The following is a 23,170-nucleotide window of genomic DNA, read 5'->3' as shown; positions in this document are numbered from 1 at the left end:
GTGACCCTTCTTCAGAACTTTTCAGAATTCTTGAGAAGGAAGCATAATTCAGGTACAGTGCATTATAAATAGGGGAGGCCCGTCAAAAGCATCAATAATGTAGGGGTTTTTTTGAAAGAGGAAATCAGGCAGGCAACGAGGGGACACAAAATATCTTTAGCAGGTTGTATCATGGTAAACCGTTATGAGTATGTTAAGTATAAGAGGATTACCAGGGAAAGAGTGGGGACAGATTAGAGACCTAAGGTCTGAAGTGAATACGTCTTATTTGTATTTAAAAACATCGTAGCTGGAGATTTCATTTGATCTGGTGAAGTTCCAGAACATGTTAAGATTAATAAGGAGGATAAAGGTGTATAACTCCCAGGATCTAATGAGATGTATCCCAGGTGCTAAAGGAGGAAATTGCTGGGACCCTGGCGGAGCTACTTCGCTGATCACAGGTGAAGTGCCATATGACTGGAGGATTGCTAATGTGTTTCCTTTGTTCAGGAAGGGCAACAGGGATAGGCCAGGTAATTACAGACCAGTCAGTCAGGGGTAGGGAAATTATTGGAAAAGAACTGAGGGACAGGACTAATCAATACTTAAAAAGGCAAGCATTGATCAGGGATAGCCAGTGGGAATTTGTTAAAGGGAGGTGCTGTCTGACAAATTTAATTGAGATTTTTGAATAGGTGGCTAAATATATTGGTGAGGGTAGTGTGGTTGTTGTAGTTTATGTGGACTTTAGTAAGGCTTTTGACGAGGTCCCACATAGAAGGCTCGTCCAAAACATAAGAGCCCATGTCATCAAAGGCAACTTGACAAACTGGATCCAAAATTGGCATACAAACAGGAGGCAAAGGATGTTGGAGGTTTGAGGGTTGTTTTTGTGATTAGAAGCCTGAGACCAATGGTGTACCACAGGGATCAGTTCTGGGACCTTTGCTGTTTGTAATGGACATTAACAACTTGCATGTGTATGTAGAAGGTACAATTAATAAGTTTCAGGATGACATGAAAACTGGTGGTGTGCTGATAAAAGCATGGTCTCAGGCTACAGTCTGATATTGATCAACCGGTAAATTGGACTGAGCAATGGTAGGTGGAAGTTCATACTGTGAAGTGTGAGGTAATGCATTTTGGGAGGTCTATAAGGATATACATAAATGAGTGTTAGGTCCTTAGGGAGTACTGAAGAACAAAGTGTCCTTGGCATACAAGTCCATAGATCCCTGAAGATGTCAACACAGTTTGAAGGATGGTGAAGAAGGCATAGGCATTGCTTGCATTCATCAACCAGTAGAATATAGGAGCAAGGAATTCTTGTTACAACTTATCAAACATTGATTAGACCACAGATAGAATACTGTCTGCAGTTGTGGTCACTGCATTATCAGAAGGAGGTGATTGCTGTGGAGAGGGTGCTGAGGAGATTCACCAGCATGTTGCCTGGGATGAAAAGTCTCAGTTATGAGGAGATGCTGAATAGGTTGAGTTTGTTTTCCCTGGAGCAGAGCAGGTTGAGAGAGGATCTGATTGAGGTATACAAAATTATGAGGTGGGTGGACGACCTTTGTCTTACGGATGTCCGGGGTGAGACTCATGCTGTCATATGCCTCCATAAAGAAGCTGATGTTGAGGCCTGGCATTGTGGATCATATCCAACACCTTGGGAATGTCCTGTCAATCAAAGCAGCTATTGATGAAGAGATCCAGTATCGCCTTCAGTGTGCCACCGCAGCCTTTGCCCACCAGAGGAAAAGAGTGTTTGAGAATATCAACATCAGATCCAACACCAAGCTTATGGTTTACAGAGCTGTGGTGGTTCCTGCGTTCCCATATGGCTCCAAGACGTAGACACCTCAAGGCACCGGAGCAGTACCACCGATGTTGCCTGTTCCAAGTCCTGCAAATCCACTGAAAAGAAAAATGTACCAACACCAGTATTCTTGACTTGGCCAATATTCCCAGCATCTAGGCAGTGACCACCCTTGATCAGCTACAATGGGCTGGGCACGTTGCCCGCATGACCAACACGAGATTCCCCAAGCAGCTTCTCTCTGAAACAGCAGGCAAACCCCAGGTGGGCAGAGGAAGCGCTTCAGTGATACCCTCAAGGTCTCACTAGCGAAATGTGGCATTCCCACAGACACTTGGGAATCTCTGGCCCAAGACCATCAAAGTGGAGGGAATGCATACAGGAAGGCATCAAGCACCTCAAGACTAGTCATCGAGAAAAAGCAGAAATCAGGCAAACATATCAGTGCCCCACCCACCCCTTACCGCAACCACCTTCTGCCCTAAGTCTAACACAGCCTGCGGAAGCCACATCGGTCAGTAAAGCCACCCACAGACTCACCCTGAGAGTGGAAGAGACTCTTCCTCGTCTGTGAGGGACTGCCGATGATGACTAAATTATAAGAGATGTAGACAGAGTAGGTAATGAGAATCCTTTCCCTGTGGCTCATGGCCTAAGATCAGAGGGTAGAAGTTTAAAGTGAGGAGTAAGTGGTTTAGAGGAGATCTGAGGAAAAAAAGTCACCCAGAGTGTGCTAGATATATGGAACGTGTTGCCTGAGAGGGTGGTAGAGGCAGATATTCTAATAACATTTAAGAAGCATCTGGATAAGCACTTAAAATGCAAATAGGTTCTGGAGAAAGTGCAGGTAAATGCTATTAGTGCAGCTTGGTATTTGTTGGTTGGTATGGACATGGTGGGCTAAAGGGCCTGTTTCTATGCTGTATGAACCTATGATTAACTTCCATTAACTCAGAATTAGGGAGACTCACTGCCTGCATGGTGAATGTCCATGGCCTTCAGTCAGTGTCAGTCATCAAAAACTATACCCAAAGGGAAAGGGTAAATACAACTCCTTATTTGATAGCAAGACTGACTAATTCATCCAAAGAAAGTTTGAACTGCGCACAGAATACACAAATTTCTTTATGACTCCAGTTTGTAAAGGTAAAAGAGGGTTTTAAAGGGATGTGGATTTCTAATTACTGCCTGTATCTTAGCAGTTTCTTGTAAACTGTGGGCGTAATGGTGAGAGGCTGCAAATAAGTTCCTTTTCTTTTAAACAGGGCATGTTTTAGCCATAATTTTGGACCTAATTGCTGATCACTATCATTTGAAATGCTTGAAGGCACTAAAACCTGTAGGTGTAGCACTCAGGCATTGATAAGAAACAAATGTCATGGAGCAGTACATATAGGCTCCTTGCAATTGGATGCATGGATTATTGCAGCTAACACACATCTTGCTTAAGATTAGCTCGAGGACCAATTTAGAGGATATATAAGTTTTCAGAGACAGCAGTGCTGCTCTTGGAGGTCCAGCCAAGAGGATGACTTGTATCCAAAGTGGGCAAGGATTGCCCCCTTTGCCCTCTTTAGCCTTTCATCCCCCTCTCCTACAGTCGTTTCCACTCTTTTGACTTCATGTTGTCCTCCCATTCATCTTCCAGGAAAACCCCGATAAAGATCAAGCACACAGGGAGGTGAACAGCACACAGGGAGACGGACAGCACACAGGGAGCCAGTGCATTAGGTTCGCTAGGGATTGGGGAGATTGAAGATCTGTGTCCTGTTTTACACGTCGGTCTGCCTGTAACTTTCTTCCTGTCTAAATGGCCTTACATTGGTGGGTATTGCAGTTCTCTCCTCTCACTCTGAGACACTTAATCCCTCCTCTCCGCATCTGGTCACAGTTATTTTCTTCCAATTGCGTAGTTCTGCCTTCCAGGAAACGTTCTTCAGCCAGCAGTTTCAGCCTCAGCCTCTATATGTCACTAGTATATCAGATATCCAAATCCCCTTCCTGATAGCCCATCTCATGAACCCCATAGGCTTCACACCACCCAGGTCCCCACACATTCTGTCTGTGTGAACCTGCACTTATCCACGTTTACTCTTCAAACCCTGGCTTATGAAGTGATCGTGTTAGTGTTGTCATACAGTGTCCACAACTTGAAGTTAGGATTCTTCTGACTGTAGACAAACCACTCCACCCACCTCCATATGAATCCCTTCCCATCCATGCTTTATTGTATCCCCTCTTACAAATACTTTTACCCTGTTTCTCAATTGTCATCCAGCTTTCCTCACCAACATGCAGCCTCCAATCCCTAGGAGGGGGTTACTGAGTCTTTTTCCCTAGGTCCAACTACCTCCCTTTCCCTTAGTTTCTCTGAATGGGCCCAATTGAGTGACTGTAGCCACCAGTTTGAGTGATCTAACCAGATAGGCCTGGATGAGAAGTGCTGAGAGCTCTGATTGGTTTCTCTGACTAATGTTAGTCCTAGCACCCACTCAGACAGACACACACAGACTCAGACACACATGTGCGCGATTGGGAAAGGAGACAAAATTGTTTCAGCCAGATGGTGATAGTGGTCTGAAACTCTCTGCCTAAACAGTAGTTGAGACAGATGCCTTCATCTCTACAGTGTGAAAGCAGGCCATTCAGCCCATCAAGTGAACCCTCCAAAGAGCATCAAACCCAGACCCACATCCTCATCCCTGTAACCCTGCATTTCCCATGGCTAATGCACCTAGCCTGCACATCCTTGGACATTATGGGCAATTTAGCATGGCCAATACACCTAAACTGCACATCTTTGGACTGTGGGAGGAAACCAGAGCACCCAGCGGAAACCCATGCAGACGGAGGGAGAGCGTGCAAACTCCGCACAGACAGTTACCCTAAGCTGGAATCAAACCCAGGTCCCTGGTGCTGTGAGGCAGCAGTGCTAACTGCTGTGCCACCATGTCAGGATATGGTCAAAATGCTGGAAAATGGGATGATGATTTGTGTTCATCTTTTAGTAGGCGCAAACATTGTGGAAACAATGGCCTACTCCTGCATCAGAACTTTTTTTGATATTTGTTGAATATCCTAAATACCCAAAAAGGGAGAATATGCAAGGATGTAGCAATATGTTAATTTCTTCTTAGGAGATCCATCATGGACAGGGTGGGTCAAATTGCCTTCATGTGTGCTGTATTGATTCTTTGATTCTTTGGGACAATTATAGAAGTTAGAAGTGTGCCAAATTAGGGAAAAGGCTGCAAATTAAATTATACAAGAGTAAAGTGGAAAGAAACAGGGATTGAGATTAAGACAGTTTATCAAACTGGATAGAAGTGGGTAACTGTGCCCCAAGGAATGTTTACTCACTGTGCATAACAGTATTCTGTCTAAGCTGTATGTGTGCATGATCTTACAGCAACCATAAAGGTACCAGATGGGCCTTATGTGAGCTTTCACCTTTAAGATGCTGTGCAGCCATGGACATTGGTACCTTTACATGATTTTTACACTCACAGAAATAAACAAAGAGAATTTAGAGGGATCATTTTATGTCAATGATTCTGATTCAAATCTAGAGGAAATGGTGTCAAATTTGTGCAGAAAATAGCAGTAAAAACAATTCTGAGGACAAAAGGAAGCTCCAAGGGTATATTCATCAATTGGACAAAAAGGTGAGAGTGATGATATTCAATGTTAATAAGTGTGAGGTGGCACATTTTCTTGATCTAAAGTAATAGTTGTGCTTAAAATGAGAAAGGCTGGAACAATTAAAGTGACAGAGGGATTTAGGAGTTCAGGCTCATTAGACATTAAAAGCAGGACCTCAAATGGATCAGATGGAACCAAAAAAATGGAATATTACTTTTATGGCGAGAGGTATTGTAAGTAAAATTCACGATATAATGGTGAAATTGAACAAAATGTTAGTAAGGTCACAGCTGGAATGATGCATAGTCTTGGGCTCCAGAGGAGTTATGATGAGTGATAGAGAGGCTATACCACAGATTGAAATAAGATTCAGAGACAGTAAGAACTGCCGATGCTGGAGTCTAAGATAACACAGTGTGGAGCTGGAGGAACACAGCATGCCAGGCAGCATCAGAGGAACAGGAAAGCTGGTGTTTCGGGTCGGGATCCTTCTTCAGAAGATTTCTGAAGAAGGGTCTCGACCTGAAATGTCAGCCGTCCTGTTCCTCTGATGCTGCCTGGCCTGCTATGTTCCTCCAGCTCCACACTGTGTTATCTTGAAATAAGATTCCTGTTTCTTTATTATAGGTAATTTTTTTAAAAGGTTCAAATTACTGATACAGCAAAAAAGAAGAAATAGATATAAAACTAAATGTAGAAGATTTAGGACAAAGAGCAGATAAAGTTTTTTTTTTCCCCACATTATAGTGTGAGACTGTGGAACACACTGCCAGAGTTAGCTATATTTGAGTATTGGTTAGATGATAGAATGAAAGGGAAAGGAAGGGATTTGTACTATTAGGCAGAGATTATTGCAGTTTGTGTGGAGGATAAATCCAAACATGAACTGATTTGGCCAAATGGCCAGTTTCCGTGTTACAGTTTCCATGTAATTCAGGGAATATTTGCCATCAACTACAGCATAATGAAGAGTGTCTACAAAAGGATAACCATTGTTTACAAAGCTTCATTTGCTACTTCCCAAAGGATTCAGTTAGCTCAATTGACTGGATGGCTGGTTTGTGATGCAGAATAACGGCAATAGTGTGAGTTAAATTTCCACACCAGCTGAGGTTACCATGAAGGTCCCACCTTCTCAACTTCACACCTCACCTGTATCATGGTGACCCTTGTGTTAAGTCACCACCGGTCATCTCTATTGAGAGACCAGCCCTGTGGTCCTCTGGGAATGTGGTGACTTTAACTTTACCTTACTTCCCAGAGGATGAAGTAGTTCCTAAATAACATTTGAACCAGAGATTATGGGCACAAAAAAGTGGGCTAAAAACGAGCAGCTCATGCACCTTTGCCTTAGTCCCAGTATTAGCAAAGAACTTCTTTACATGCATTCAACTAAGAAGGAACAGGATGGCTGCAGGGACTCAGTTGAAATATTCTTCAGTTGTGCGTCCATGTGCCACTAACTAGGCTGATCATAATCATGTAGACCCAAACTTTCTCAATGCATACAGCTCATTTTCAATTCCAATCCTTCAGAAACAGGAAGGGTGCATTCCATATGTTTTCGCTTGTGAATAGCTATTCCACATTTTGGTTGCCACTTTGCTTTTTAATATTGATCCACATCCTTTGAACAGTTTCTGCCCCAGCAGAAGTTCTGACTTCGAACTATGTTCCAGGTTAATTTCTCAGGTCATTTTGCAGGTGAGTCACTTACTCAAATTACCATAAGGAATACAAAAATGATCACATGTCAGGGCTGGTGGAATGGGCAGGCACAACCGCAGAAGAACCGATGGTGTTGGCAGTGCATTTTGGTATGGATAGAGAATTGGCAAATGGGCAAATAACACGAGTTGGGATAAGGGATATTTTTTCGGGTTGGCAATCTGTAACCAGTGGGGGGAGTTTTCACAGGGATCAGTGCTGGTTCCACAACCGTTTACAATTAAACTCCATCTCTACTCCTCAGCTCATTGGCCCACCTGATCAAGGTCCCCTTGTACCTTGAGATAATCATCTTCACTGACCACTGCATCACCTTTTTTGGTGTCATTTATTAACCTTGCCTCCTATATTAACATCCAAATCATTTCTATAAATGATGAAAAGCAATGGACCCAGCATCGATGCTTGTGGCACATTACTGGTCACAGGCCTTCAGACTGAAAAACAACCCTCTACCACCACCCTCTGCCTCCTAGCTTCAAGCCAAATTTGTATCCAATTGCCAGCTTCCCCTGGAGCCCACGTGATCTAACCTTACTAACTAGTCTAAAATGTCACTTTGCTGAAGTCTATAGAGACAACAGCTACCATTCTACCTTCATCATCTTCTTTGTCAAATCAGCAAGACACAATTCCCACACACAAAGCCATGCTGACTATCCCTAATCAGTCCTTGCCTTTCCAAATGCATTTAAATTCTGTCCCTCAGAATCTCCTCTACCGCTGTTATCTACCACTGATGTTAGGCTCACCGATCTGTTCTTCCTTGGCTTTCTTTACCACCTTTCTTAAATAATGGCACCACATTAGCTAACCTCCAGTCTTCTGGCACCTCACCCATGGCTGTCAATGATACAAGTATCTCAGCAAGGGGCCCAGCCATCTTTCCTAGCTTCCTAGTTCTGGGAAACACCTGATCAGGACCCGGGGATTTATCTACCTTTATGCGTTTTAAGACCTCCAGCAACACCTCTTTTAAAATTTGAACCATTTTCAAGACATCACTATTTGTTGCTCCAAGCTCCCTAGTTTCCATGTCCTTCTCCACAATAAGTACTAACATGAAATATTTGTTTAGTAGCTCACCCATCGCCTGTGGTTCCACATATGGGACGGCCACGTTGATCTTTAAAGGGCCTTATTCTCTCCCTAGTTACTCTTTTGCTCTTAATGTACTTATAGAATCTCTTTAGATTCTCCTTAACTCTATTTGCCAAAGCTATCACATGTCCTCTTTTTGACATCCTGATTTGCCTCTTGAGTATACTCCTACTGCCCTTATATTCCTCTAGGGATTCACTCGAACACAGCTGTTTATACCTCACATATGCCTCCTTTTTTTTCTTGATCAGAGCCTCCATTTCTCTAGTCATCCAGCATTCTTTACATCTACCAACCCTGCCCTTAACAGTAACAGGAATGTACTGTCTCTGAACTGTCATTATCTCATTTTTAAAGGCCTACTATTTCCCTATACTTGCGAATAGCCTCCCCTTAACAACTTTTGAAAGTTCCTGCCTAATGCCATCAAAATTGGCCATACTCCAAATTGGAACATTAAATTTTTCATTAATTCTGTCCTTTTCCATAGCTATTTTAACACTTGCCCCAAGATGCTCCCCAACTAACACCTTAGTCACTTGCTCTGCCTTATTTCCCAAGAGAAGGTCAAGTATTGCTCCTTCTATAATAGGTGCATCCATATATTGAATGAAAAGGTTTTCTTGTACGCACATAACAAATGCCTCCCCAAAACCCCTTAATACTAAAACAGTCCCAGTCTATATTTGGAAAGTTAAAAATCCCCTACCATTACAACTCTGTTATTCTTTCAGATTTCTGAGATTTCTTTACATGTTTGCTTCTCAATTTCCCACTGACTATTAGAGGCCTATAATACAACCTTGACAATCCCTTTCTTATTTCAGAGTTCTACCCGAACTTGATCAGATAAGCCAGTGGGCTGAGGAGTGGCAGATGGAGGTTAATTTAGATATGTATGAAGTGCTGCATTTTGGAAAGGCAAATCAGGGCAGGACTTATACACTTAATTGTAAGGTCCCAGGGAGTGTTGCTGAACCAGGAGACCTTGGAGTGCAGGTTCATAGTTTCTTGAAAGTAGTATCGCAGGTAGACAGGACAGTGAAGAAGGCATTTGGTACGCTTGCCTTTATTGGTCAGTGCGTTGAGTATAGGAGGTCATGTTGCAGCTGTAGAGGACATTGGTTCGGCCACTTTCGGAATACTGTGCACAATTCTGGTCTCCCTGCTATAGGAAAGATGTTGTTAAACTTGAAAGAGTTCAGAAAAGATTTGCAAGGATATTACCAGGGTTGGAGGGTTTGAGTTTTCGGGAGAGGCTGAATAGGCTGAGACTATTTTCCTTAGAGAGTCAGAAGCTGAGGGGTGACCTTTATGCAGGTTTATAAAATCATGGGCATGGATATAGTGAATAACCAAGGTCTTTTCCCCAGGGTAGGGTAGTCCAAAACTAGAGGGGAAAGTTTAAAAAAGATCTAAGAGGCAACTTTTTCACGCAAATGATGGTGCATGTATGGAATGAACTGCTAGAGGAAGTGGTGGAGTCTGGTACAATTACAACATTTAAAAGGCATCTGGATGGGTATATGAATAGGAAGGGTTTAGAAGGATATGGGCAAAATGCTGGCAAATGGGAATATATTAATTTAGGATATCTGGTCAGCATGGTCGAGTTGGACTGAAGAGTCTGTTTCCATGCTGTACAGCTCTATGACTCTGACTCTGTATAACTTCACGGGACATACTCCCTGGAATATCCTCCCTAAGTACAGCTGTAATGTTATCCTTAACCAAAAATGCCATGCCCCTTCTTTCCTCAACTCCCTTTCTATCCTTCCTATAGCATTTATACCCCAGAACATTAAGCTGCTAGTCCTGTCAATCCCTGAGTCACACTTCTGTAATGGCTGTGATATCCCAGTCCCACGTTCCCAACCATGCCCTAAGTTTATCTGCTTTACCTATCAGGCCTTTTGTATTGAAATAAATGCAGTTAATCTATCAGTCTTACCTCATTCTCTGCCAAGCTCTTGTCTGTCTTGACTATTCAACTTGCTCCCCTTATCTACTGCACCAGCCTCAGCCTTTTCCCTTTTCTCACTATTGCTTTGGTTCCCACCGTCTCAATTCCCCGCTTTACCAGTTTAAAGCCTTCTGAGTGGCACTAGCAAATATCTCTGCAAGGATATCGGTCCCCTTCCAATTTAGGTGGAATCAGTGCCTCTTATACAGGCCATTTCTATCCCTGAGGAGATCTAAACCAGCGGGCGTAGTGAGGTTGTAGACTTGCTCGCCAAGCTGGCTTGTTCTCGTTCAGACATTTCATCACCATGCTAGGTAACATCAGTGGAGCCTCAGATGAAGTGATGTTATTCTACTCCACTTGGTGTTTATACTGTCTGGTCTGTTATGGTGAGTACTGTCATTTCCGATTTTGATCTGTATGGGTTTGTATGTGGAGGGTGTAGTCTCAGAATAAAGAGGTGCCAATTTAAGAGTAAGGTAAAGGGGAATTTCTTCTCAGATAGGATTGTGTTTTCTTGGAATTCCTTGCCACAGAGAGCTGTGGGACAGAGTATATTTAAGGCTGAAACAGTTGGATTGTTGGTCATTAAGGAAGCAAGGGTTATCAGCAAAGTGGACATGAGGAATGGCGGATCAGCCATGTTCCTATTGAATAGTAGAGCAGGCTTGAGAGGCCAACTGGCCTATTTTCGTTCCAATTTCTTACAGTCTTATAACCCGATTCTTCCTTTCTTGCAAAATTGAGAGTGTGTGATGTGTGGAGAATTTTTTTTATGTTAATACCTTCGTACTGCTTGTGCCTTTTCATCGAAAGAAACATATTCAGTTTGAATGGAGTGGAGGGAGTAAACAACATACAATGCCTTCAAAGTGAAAAAGTCAGCTTGATGTGACAATTTTTTTTGCAAATATTTTTAAAATTGATGACAGGAATGATTATTTGAGAGCAGAGACTAGTGGTGTGGAAGGTAAGAACAAGGGGAACTTTTTAGTTGTTCCGGGAAGTAGGGTGGGAGCAGAAATATGGGAGATGGGTTGGACAGGTCTGAGGGCCTGTCAACCACAAAGTGGCAGGGTGGGGGAAGGGAGAGTCTCAATTGAATTAAACAAGGTCATGTCAGAGGCAGCCCGGTGCAAGGAGCGATTATCAGAACAGATACAACAGAGACAGAGAAACTTGGAGAACAGAATGAAATCCTTGCAGGTAGCAGGATGTGAAGAGGTGTAATCGAGGTAACGGTAGGAGTGAATGGACTTGTAATTGATATTGATGAACAATCTGTCCTCAGAACTAGAAACAGTGAAGTCAAGGAAGGTAAAGGAAGAATCAGAGATGGACCAGATGAAGGTCAGAGAAGGATGGAAATTAGAAACAAAATTGATGAATTGTTCCAATTCTGAATGAAAGCAGGAAGCAGCACCAAAGGCATCATCGATGTACTGGAGAAAAAGTTGTGGGTAGAGGCCCAAGTAGGACATGAACAAGCAATGTTTCACATGCCCCACAAAGAGACAGATACAATTGGAGCCCATATTGGTACCAATGGCCACACAGTTGACTTTTTAAAAATTTATTAATTTTGTGGGATGTGGGTGACTCTGGCTGGCCAGCATTTATTGCCCATCCCTAGTTGCCCTTGAGAAGGTGGTGGTGAGCTGCCTTCTTGGACCGTTGCAGTCCACCTGCTGTGGGTTGGCCCACAATGCCATTAGGGAGGGAATTGGGAAAATGAAATGAGGAGAAGTTATTTATTGTGGGATCAAGCCCAGCCATTTGAAGGAGAATAGTGGTGGATGGTTACTGTGCAGGAAGAAACAAAGAGCCTTCAGACAAACCTGATGGGGAATGCGCATGTAGAGGAATTGCTTTTCATGTGAACAGCCATAGGGATTGGTGCTGGCACCTCAATTGTTGACAATATATAACTGACAGGAAGAGGTGATGGCCTAGTGGTATTACCGCTGAACTGTTAATCCAGGGACCCAGATAATGTTCTGGGGACCCGAGTTCGAATCCCGCCAGATAATTCAATGAATATCTGGAATTAAGAATCTAGTGATGACCACGAATCCATTGCTGATTGTCAGGAAAAACCCATCTGGTTCACTAATGTCCTTTAGGGAAGGAAACTGCCATCCTTACCTGGTCTGGCCTAGATGTGACTCCAGACCCACAGCAATGTGGTTGACTCTGAACTGCCCTCTGGGCAACTTGGGATGGGCAATAAATGCTGCCTGGCCAGCGACACCCTCATCTTGTGAATGAATAAAGGAACTGACTTGCATAAAAGAAGTAAATGTACTATCGCCAACATTGCACATTACACAAACGTATGTAGAAACACAAGTAGTGAGGATGACACAGAGTCCACAGAAGGATGTAGATGGAGTAAGTGAGGCAAAAACCTGGAAGATAGAATAATAATGTATGAAAATGTAAGATTATGCATTTCGGCAGAAAGAATAGGGGGATTGAATAATATTTAAATGGAGAAAGACTGCACAGGTGGTTTTGGAGGTATTTGTTTACAAATTGCAAAAAGGTAGCATCACGGTTCAGATAAAAAGAGAAGGCAAGTGGAATGTTAGACCTTTATTTCAAAGGGAATAGAGCATAAAAATAAGGAAGTCATGCTAAAACTAAGTGAAATACTAGTTAGACAATAGCAAGAATACCGTAAACAGTTTTGGTCCCTTAATGTAAGGAAATATAGACTAGCACTGGAAGCATATGGAGGGATTTTCTTATGAGGAGAGGTTAAGTAGGTTGGATCTGTACTCATTGAAGTTTAGAAGAATGAGATGACCTTGTTGAAATTTATAAGATACTTAGGGGGTGGACAGAGTAGTTCTGAGAGGTTGTTTCCCCTCATGGGAGAGACGAGGATCTGAAGGTATAATCTCAGAGTAAGGGGTGCTCAGTTAAGATAGACATGAGACAGAATTTCTTCTCTGAGGGTAGTGAAGCTGTGAAATTCTTTACCACAAAAGGCTATCAAGGTTGTATTTTCAAGGCTAAGGTAAACACATTCTTAACCAGTAAAATAATCGAGGGTCATAAGTAGAATGCAGGTAAGTGGAGTGGGATTATCAGATCAGCCATGGTCTCATTTGTGATGCTTAAAAATGGCCTTTCTGTGCCGCAGCCTTATAGTCTGAAGGTACATGTGCAAATTTATATTTGAATCGCGCGTATAAGACTCTGTTGCAAAATTTATCCGCAAGTAAGTGGAATCTGTGCCAATTAAATCAGTGCCATGCCAGCTCCTGAATAGTGTAACCATTAACCACAAAAGGGGCCATTGGAGGTAACTCCAGAAATGGCCACAAAACTAGTTCCAACATACTGAGGTTCATTGAAACTTTGACATTCCACCCTACTTCCCACAGCAGTCTTCATCTGCCAAGGAGCAAGCCATCTGAAATTCATCAAGCATTGATCACAAAGTAGGTTTGATGTTCAATTTGTGTCCACAGCAGGCTGGTTTCCTTTCACACAGAAGCCTAGGCCAAATAAACGTGAAGGGGACCTGTACACAAAACAAACCCGTCAATGACTAGATGCCCAATTTGGAAACTTGTATATTTGTGCTAAGTAAATTTACAAACTATATGGTGGTAAAAACCAAGCACACACAATGGGACAGAGGAATACCAGAACAAGTGAAATCCTATTTTGTGAGCCATAACTATCGAACAAGTGTGAAATCCTATTAAATGCTATGCTTTAGGCTTGTAGATACACATGTTGGTGCATTGTTGGGATCAAATCACAAGGATGCTATTGAAACATTTTAAATAAATTAAATTTGTACATTAAGACATAGGAAAAATTTCATCAAAATGGCCACCTAATATTAAATTTCAAAGGAAACATCATACTCCATTTCAAAATTCTTAGAAGTAGAATCATATGGAGAAAATTGCATTAAAGTGTGCTTTAGGATCTGAGAATACTGTGAATGAGTTTACTGGTTTGAGCATGTCTTTAGGGGCAAACTTGTGAACATGTTCATTGAGCTGTGAATCTCTGTCTTTGACACCGTTTTACACATCAGAGATTGAGCCAATCGTGTCTGTGATACAACCAAATCAATTTTCACATCCTTTCTTTTTACTTGCAAACTGGAATCTTAGTAAAGATGTTTATTCAATAAAATGAGCAATTTCACAATAAAAGCTCCTTGCACATCCAAAATGGTTGTTGGCTGGAGCAGGCAAGTAAAAACAAGATCGGAAAAACAAATATTTTTACTAAAAAGGCGTAAAATTCAAAATGAGAAGGCTACGTTTGTCAGTTTGTAATCTTTCACAACAACTGGCCAAGTGGGATTAAAGGCCACTCATGAGAGAATAAAGCAGTGGCCTGATATTCCTTACATAGCTGAGAGGATCATCAAACAATTTGCACAAGTTACCTTCCATTTGTTGAAATGAAATGAGAATTGAGGTTCTACTTCATTTCAATAAATACAAGGTAACTTTTGCAAATTGTTTGATGATCCTTTCAGCAGTGTAAGGAAAATCAGGCCACCGTTTCTGACCCTTGATCCCACCTGCCCAATTCTCTTTTATACATTGTACTTCAACATTGCAAAAGCAACTCTAGCTGCAGATTTGTTGAGTTGTTATAACCTTCGGGAAATCTGATTTATTAATGGCACTAAGTTACTTGCATTGTAATGCCTTCTCCCAGTAGTTTGATATTGCAGAATCTTTGAAATGTGAAAGAATCCAAAGTGGCAGGTGTGTTTAATCTTTTCTCACCTGACTAACAATAGAAAATGTGTTTGGACTGTGAAAATATTAATCTTCCAAAATGTGTGCACAGGTGGAAAAATCTAATGAAGTTAGGTGTTCTGTGAGGAAATGATATTGAAAAGGAAGTATTTTAAGAATTGATTTGCATATATTTACATATTTGTTGCAGTCCAATTGTAATTAAAGTAACACTTTACTTTCTGAAGTGAGGAACGTTGATGGGAATGATTTAGGAGAAAAGCCTAAATAAAGTGAACAACAGTGCTCTCCCCTACTAGATTGAAAATCAATTTATTTTATCTGTATCTGGAATAAGACCAGATATGTTTTCCTCTAATCCTAACTGCCAACATCATTAAAATTATTTAGCAATAAAATTTTGTGTAAAATGTGTAAAATCAGAAGACATTATGTTATTTTAAAATGTAAGATGAGGCTTTTTTTTAAGAATCACACATTGTGGAGGTGGTGCAGTGAGTGGGATGTGTTTGTGTGACAAAGATTTTACTTCTAGTTATTGAATTGGTCAAATTCTCAAAGACAAGTTATTGATTCAGTTCTTTTTTAAAAACTATGTTTTCTTTTGTACATTGTGACTGAGTATAAATTTCTTGGCTTCTGATAGATACTCACAAACTGAAAGCATCCTAGTGACCAATTGGAAAGCATACTAGGGACAAGGAATGCCGATTTTATTAATGCTACTATCAGCGTTACTGCTTTTTTTCCCCACATTGGGTTTTATTTTCTGTATATTAGTAATATATTTTTAAAATGTTAACTACTGTTTAACAGGCCACAACTAAGAAGCTGCCATTTTACACTGTTATCTCACTAGCAGTACACCATGAATATATATAAATATGCATTCTTCTGATGATATAATTATAAATTTATTATTGCTTTGTAGATTATAAATGAGGATGAGCAACTTAGCTGACCAACTGAATCTGCAGGCTCAGCCTTATATCAACTTGTACACCATTCCATACAACTCTCCATGCTCTGAGGGCGGCACAGTGGCTCAGTGGTTAGCACTGCTGCCTCATAATGCTAGGGACCTTGGTTCGATTCCACTGTGACTGTCTGTGTTGCATTTGCGTGTTCTCCTCATGTCCGTGTGCGTTTCCTCTGGGCGTTCCGGTTTCTTCCCATGGTCTAAAGATGGGCAGGTTAGGTGGTTTGGCCATCATAAATTGCCCATAGTGTCCAGGGATGTGCAGGCTAGCTGGACTAGCCATGGTATATGCAGGCTTATGGGGATAGAGCAGGATGCTGTTTGGAGGGTCAGTGTGGACTCAATGGGCCAAATGGCCTATTTCCGCGGTGTAGGCATTCTATGATTTTATTTCCCATCCACCCCTACTTCTTAATTTGTCAGTTCAGTAACTTAATATTTTATTGAGTTTTCACCGAACCCAATGAACAACTTTCTCTCCCTTCAGGCTGCTATATTTCAAACAGGACACTTGAGGAACTGTCTGTGCATCAATAAATACTGACATGTCACTTCAATAACTTAAAGTTATGAGACTTTCTGTCATCAGACCCTACATTTCTTATAAAGAAGGCTTGATGGGAACTAGCCAGGCGTAAGCAGATGTCCTCTAAATAAGTTAGGGAAGCTTAGTGAGAATTTACAAAGTTTGATGCAGTGCCCACTTGTCCCATTAAGATACGATTTTTCCCCTTAAAATCTTTACATACATTATCCCAGTTCCAAGGTCACTCTGCACCATTGCTTATTGAACAGGCCTAGATGGATATTGATCAGGAGGTGAGAAGGTGTACAAAATTGCTGCTGGAGTGACTTGGCCTTAATTTATTTCCCAGCTTCTGCAATTTCCAACAGGGAAATGCATTTTCTGCTTCATGTTACATGGCACAGCTGAGATAGGCAGAAATACATAGAGAGTCCTGCGAAGTTGGAATTCTCCTTGTATGATCTTGAACTCCCCCTAAAATTGTCTTGCTGTATAATGGTCTTCAACAAAATGTAACACAGGGTAAGTGTTGCTTTTAGTTTGCAATACTGTCAGACAGTAAGTATCTATGATGCCACAGAATGAATCTTTTCCATATTTAGTTTCTCAGACTGCTTAGATACTGATTATTGTAAGAAGATGCAGATGGAGGAAACATATATGCCCATGGGTGAAAGCAGAAATTGATTTGCAAAACTTTTCCTAGTTCATCTATCGACCCATCCTAACCATCCACTCTTCTTTTTAATTCATTCATCGGCTGAGGTGTCGCTAGTTAAGCCAGCATTTATTGCCCATCGCTAATTGAGTTAAGAGTCAACCACATTGCTGTGGGTCTGGAGTCACATGTAGGCCAGACTAGGTAAAAATGGCAGTTTCTAGATGTTTTTCTCTGACAATCGACAATGGTTTCATGATCACCGTTAGACTGTTAATTCCAGAATTTTTTTTATTGAATTCAAATTCCACCATCTGCTGTGGCAGGATTCAAACCTAGGTCTCCAAAACATTACCCAAGATGGGTAATGTTTCCAAGATGGAGGCAGTGGAGTAGTCGCATTCATGCCTGGGTCCTGAGATTGGGACTCGTCTTCTTCCGGACTGGCTTTGGCTTTCCTCTGTCTTTCTTTTGTTTACTTTTGCTTTTTTGTTTCTTTTCCTTTGTTAACAGCAGCGGGAGCAGTTCCTTCCTTGGGGGGGGGGGGGGGGTTGGCGGGGGGGGGGGCAGTTTCTTCCTGGGGGAGGGGGGGGGGGTCAACAGGAACAGGAGCGGTTCCTTCTTGGGGACTGGCATTGGCCAGAGCGGTTTCCTCCCGGTGGGGGAGCAGGGAGGTGTCAGCAGCAGCAGGTCTCTTTGCTGAAATGGTAGTCCCAGGAGGAGGCAGCAGCGGCAACAACGTAAGCCAGAATAAGGCCCCAGCTGCCTCGGTGTGGTGGGCCCAGCGTCGAGTTTGAGCCTAGTTCAGGACCCTTCAGATGACTCGTGGTGATGTCATCGCTAGAGCCAGGATGCTGCCAAAGAATGGCAATACAGTTCCAATGGCGATGGTGCAGCTCCAGGCTTTGGCTGAGCCCGGGTACCTGGAGGTGGTGTTTCAGCTGTGGTGGCGTGCAGGGTCTCGGAGCAGCTGAGTGTGCGTAGACTTTGTGGCTTTGTTTCTCTGGCGGTGAGGACTCATGGCAGAGGCAGGGGAATGACCTGGATTTCTCCTTTTCTCTTGGCTGTTTCTTTGATGTCTTCTTCTGTTTTTAATCCTGTCTTTTGTATCCTTGTGCCGGAGAAAGGCGACATTGTACAATTTTCACGGTACTGCTGTATTCCTGTACTCGAGTACACGTGACAATAAAATCTAAATTGAAATCTACCTAGGTCTCTGGATTAACAGTCCAGTGATAATACCATTATGCCGCTGCCTACCATTAATGAGGTGGAGTCACTGAGCATCGTCTTCTTGGTGTCTGTCATAGTTGATGCATGTACTTGTATCATAGATGGGTCATGACTAATAATTAACTTTATTCACTTTTTAAAGAAAAGCGGATGTCTGAAATTTCTTTTGCTGCCTGCAGAAATGGTGGTTATGCTGCGTCACCAGCAAACAGTCGAGCAAGAGATGTTCTGAAGAGGCTATAGGCTGTAAGATCTCTTCCTGGAAAGAGGAAAGGAAACTTCAGGAAACTTTACATTATTTACACATGCATACCTCGCCTCATTAATTCACAATAATAGGATTTGGCTGTGAGTTCCCTCAATTGTCCCAGCATTGCCAATGTGGCTTTGTTGGAGACGCCATTTACATGTGCAAACAAGACCTGCCACAATTTTAATGATTAAGACAATGAACAGGAACAGCTCTGAGGAAAGCCATGACCACAGTGCCAGAACCAAACAGCTGATATTTTGTTGCTGAGTATCTTTGGATGCTAATAATTGTGTTGAGAACCCGCACCTCATTCAGTGTGCCAAGATTATGCAAATTGGAAGAGTTGCAATTTTTTTGAATATTTGCAAAAGCAATATGTATGTATCAGTCCAAATCTCAAAAGCTAGCCACAGTCAAATTCATTCCTGATGCTACAATGTCCTTCTGTTCTCAGGAATTGCTGTGCTGATTTTCATAATCTTGTAAATTTTTTCTGCTCGTTATATTTTATCATTCATCTTGCAGTATCTTGGATCTTTTTCTTCATTTTTCACATAACTTAGAAGATTTTTGAGTAATCCTGCAATGTTTTAATGCACTGTATTCTGGAAATCCCTTTTGTCTTCAGTGAACTGGACACTGAAACAAATTCCAGATGACTGTGAGAAAGCAGAATGGTGCACCTAACACTTAAGTTGCATTTTATAAAGTGGCTATAGTCAATTGTCAGTTCCAGATTATTATTATTATTATTCAGTATTACAAGAGACACCATTTGCTTTTGTCAGAGAATATTTGGTCAATTCCCCAGCATAGATAGTCCAGCAGAATAGAATTCTGGATGCTAATTCTGAAAGGTATCTATAGCACCATTTAGCACATTCTGGCTTCAGTTCAGACCTCTGATATACAGCTTCCTCTTGCAGATTTGTCTCATTGACATAATGATATTGTAACCTGAACTGAGTTTTTTTTTTGAGGAATTCTCAGCTTTAACATATTCATTTAGGATTTACACAAGATAATTTAGTTACATCAAAGTGACCAATACATGGAAAAGACTGATGGATAGAACAGTGGAAGTGAAAATCTTGGTATCATTTATGAACCTATTGGATGTTACAGTGAAGGGACTCTAAAATATTCATGAATGAAATTAATTTGGGTAGAAGAAATGGCCTTTTTCATCCATAATTATCTTAAGACCTAGTACACTATACTATGGAAAATTAGTCTGAATCTGTAATATTGTACAAACTCAAATGGACCCTTGTGACTAGCATTTTGCCAAATGTGGTTTCACTTTCCTATGAGGCATATGATTGATAATAACACCCATCACTGATTCTTGATGTTTGATACCTCTTGTGTGAAATGGTCTTTTGGGATTTACTGGACTGTATAAGTTACATAAATAGCTTTGACCATATCTTGGCTTCTGTGTTTACAGCTGAGAGCACATGCTGTTGACATGAATGGAAACAAGGTGGAAAACCCAATTGACCTTTACATCAATGTTATTGATATGAATGATAACAGACCAGAGTTTGTGAACCATGTGTACAATGGAAGTGTGGCTGAAGGATCAAAACCAGGTAAATTGAGAAATGATTAACCAAAAAAAAATCACTGCCATTTGTATGGTCAGTGACTATTGACTTAAAAGTTTTAAATTCCATTTGTACAGGTTAACACAATGACTTTTTTTTTATCTAAACAGCACAAAATATTAGGCTTTAAGGTCACAGGTGACAGGACCAACTTGAGTTCTTTACCTCAGGTTAACGAATATCAGTAAATGCGCATACCACTTGTGCCAAGTGGTGATTACAGACCAACTTTGACAAAAGTTTAAAATAGACAATTACCTCTTCACTGGATCTGAATGTAAGGCACAGGAGACCTTCCTCAAGACATGAAGTACGTGAGAAGAAAGTAAAACTGATGCTTTGTTTATACATTCCATGGCACGCTGAAAAATATTATTTCTGATTTATACTGTTGTAAGCAATACATTTCAAACATTTTATTCACAGACTTTCAAAAATATTTCTGACTTTGTTGCACATGATTTCATGCTGTGCTATTATATTTCAATGTATTTCCAACACAAAAACAAGTTATTTGGCCCAACAGTGCATGCCAGTATTTCTATTCCACATAAACTTTCTCCAGTCTCTCTTCTGCAAATCCCGTCAATGTATGCTTGTATTTACTTCTCCATCATATGCGTGCCTAGCTTCCCTTGAATGCAAGTATTTTATTCATCTTGGATATTATTCATCTCAATTAGTCCCTGTGATCATGATTTCTATTTTGGGGGGAAATAAGTATCTCCTGAAACCCCTATTAGATTTTTACATTTTTTTTTAATAGGATGTGGGCATCTCTGAATAGAGCAGCATTTGTTATCTATCCCAATTGCCCTGGAGAAGATGCTGGTGAACTATCTTATTGAGCTAACACAGTTGTCACTGTCTAGGGACATTCACAGTACTGTTAGAGAATTCCAGGATTTTGACCCAGCAATACTGAAAGAACAGTGTTATAGTTCCAAGTCATGATCGTGTATGGCTTGTTCCCTTGACCTTCAAGACGTTAGAGGCCATGGATTCAGAAGGTGCTATTCAAGGAGCCTTGATGAGTTACTGCAGTGCATCTTGTAGATGAGACACACTACTGCCCCAGTGCATTGATGCTAGAAGGTGTGAATGTTGAAGGTGGTGGATGAGGTGCCGATCAAATGGGCTGTATTGTCTTAATGTGTGAGTTTGGTTGGAGCTGCACCCATCCTGGAAAATGGAGAGTATTCTGTCACAGTCCTACCATTATGCCTTGGACAGTCATTGGAGATATAGGATGTAGGTTAATCACTACATGTAGCCTCTGATTTGTTGTTGTAGCCATTATATTTATCTGGCTGATCCAGTTCAATTTCTGGCCAATAATAACTTCCAGGATGTTGATCATGAGTGATTCAGTGATGGTAATGCCATTGAATGTCAAGGGATGATGGTTACTTTCTCTCTTGTTAGGGATGGTTATTGCCTAACACTTGATGGCACAGTGGCTCAGTGGTTAGCACTGCTGCCTCACAGCACTAGGGACCCAGGTTCAATTCCACCCTTGGGTGACTGTCTGTGTGGAGTTTGCACATTCTCCTCATATCTGTGTGCGTTTACTCCGGGTGCTCCAGTTTCCTCTCATAATCCCAAGATGTGCGGGTTAGATTGTTTGGCCATGGTAAATTGCCCATAGTGTCCAGGGATGTGTAGATTAGGTGGATCAGCCATGGAAAATGCTGAATTACAGGGATAGTAAGGGGCTGGGTCTGGGTGGGATGCTCTTCAGAGGGTTGGTATGGACTCAATGGGCTGATTAGCCTGCTTCCACATTCTAGGGATTCTATGAAATGTTACTTGTCATTTGTCAGCCCAAACTTGGATATTGTCCAGGTCTTGATGCATGTAGCATGGGTAGCTTCAGTATGTCTTAGGTGTCGTGAATGGTGTTGAACATTGTGCAATCATCAATGAACATCTCCAGTTCTGAACTTAAAATGGAGGGAAGGTCATTGCTGGAGCATCTGAATATGGTTTGGCCAAGTGCACGAAGCTGGAGAACCTGCAAAGTTGAGATGATTGAGCTCCAACAGCCACAACCATATTCTTTCATGCTAGGCAGGAGGAGGGGCAGAAATCATGGGCTCAAGTTCTGCTCCTGACTAGATTCTAAGTCCCACCCTTGGCTCCCGACCAGAGCATGCAGCCTTTCCTTGACATGAGCGCAGTAGTCCCATTCCTGAGCCGAGCACAGCAATCTCATCCCAGGCCAGCACAGTGGCCCCACTGTGACCCCAGAAAAATACGCGTGTCCCTGATCTGAGCACAGCAACCCCACTTGTAGACGAGCACATGTAGTTCTGCAGAACCCTGGACTCTGGTTATTGGGTCCTTAGGTTACCTGAGAACCTGGTGCTAGTTAAGACTCCAACTGTTAGTCTATATATTTGTCCCACTCATAAGTAGAAATATCATTTCCATGTCTATCTTATCAAACCCTTTCATAAATTTTAAAGATCTATTCACGCCCTAGTCTTTGGTTGTTGTCTATCATTTCTACTTTAGTAATTGATAAAATTTTTGCTAATGATTTTCCTTGACTTTTACCAGTTTTTGTCCAACATCCAAGCATAATTCTATCGACCACAGACCTAAGCATTTTCTTGCTTTGCTGCTGCCTTCCATGACTTTGGAACTGCCACTAATTCCTTTGCAAATAACCAGATATATACTTAATGTGGGAAAAAGGAACAATGTAAGCTAAGGGTTTGAGGCACTCTTGAACAGTGATTAAAACATTGTTTGTAGATTAGTTTTGTTGGAAAGGTTGGAATGAATGATCTATACAAAAATATTGCTTTTTACCTTGGGTACAGGGATAAATTACATTGAAGGACTAATTATAGCTCTGATTCAAATCTGAAACAAATCTCATCAAGAACCATAAATCATGGCATCACATTAGGCAAATCAACGTCT

The 23,170-nt window shown here is 41.5% G+C and overlaps 1 protein-coding gene across 1 annotated transcript in view; it reads left to right on the top strand.

The window, feature by feature from the left end:
• The window catches only part of LOC109932986 (cadherin-4-like), a 678,601-nt gene that overhangs the window by 538,460 nt on the left and 116,971 nt on the right, over nucleotides 1-23,170 (top strand). The window contains exon 6 of the mRNA XM_048608578.1: nucleotides 20,080-20,224. Within this exon, the coding sequence (XP_048464535.1) occupies nucleotides 20,080-20,224 (145 nt within the window). The remainder of the gene's footprint in view (nucleotides 1-20,079; nucleotides 20,225-23,170) is intronic.

The sequence above is a fragment of the Rhincodon typus genome, chromosome 19 (assembly GCF_021869965.1).
Source record: "Rhincodon typus isolate 14 chromosome 19, sRhiTyp1.1, whole genome shotgun sequence".
Lineage (NCBI taxonomy): Eukaryota > Metazoa > Chordata > Chondrichthyes > Orectolobiformes > Rhincodontidae > Rhincodon > Rhincodon typus.
Note: the sequence above shows the minus strand (reverse complement) of the source record. Positions and strands in the feature narration are given on the sequence as shown.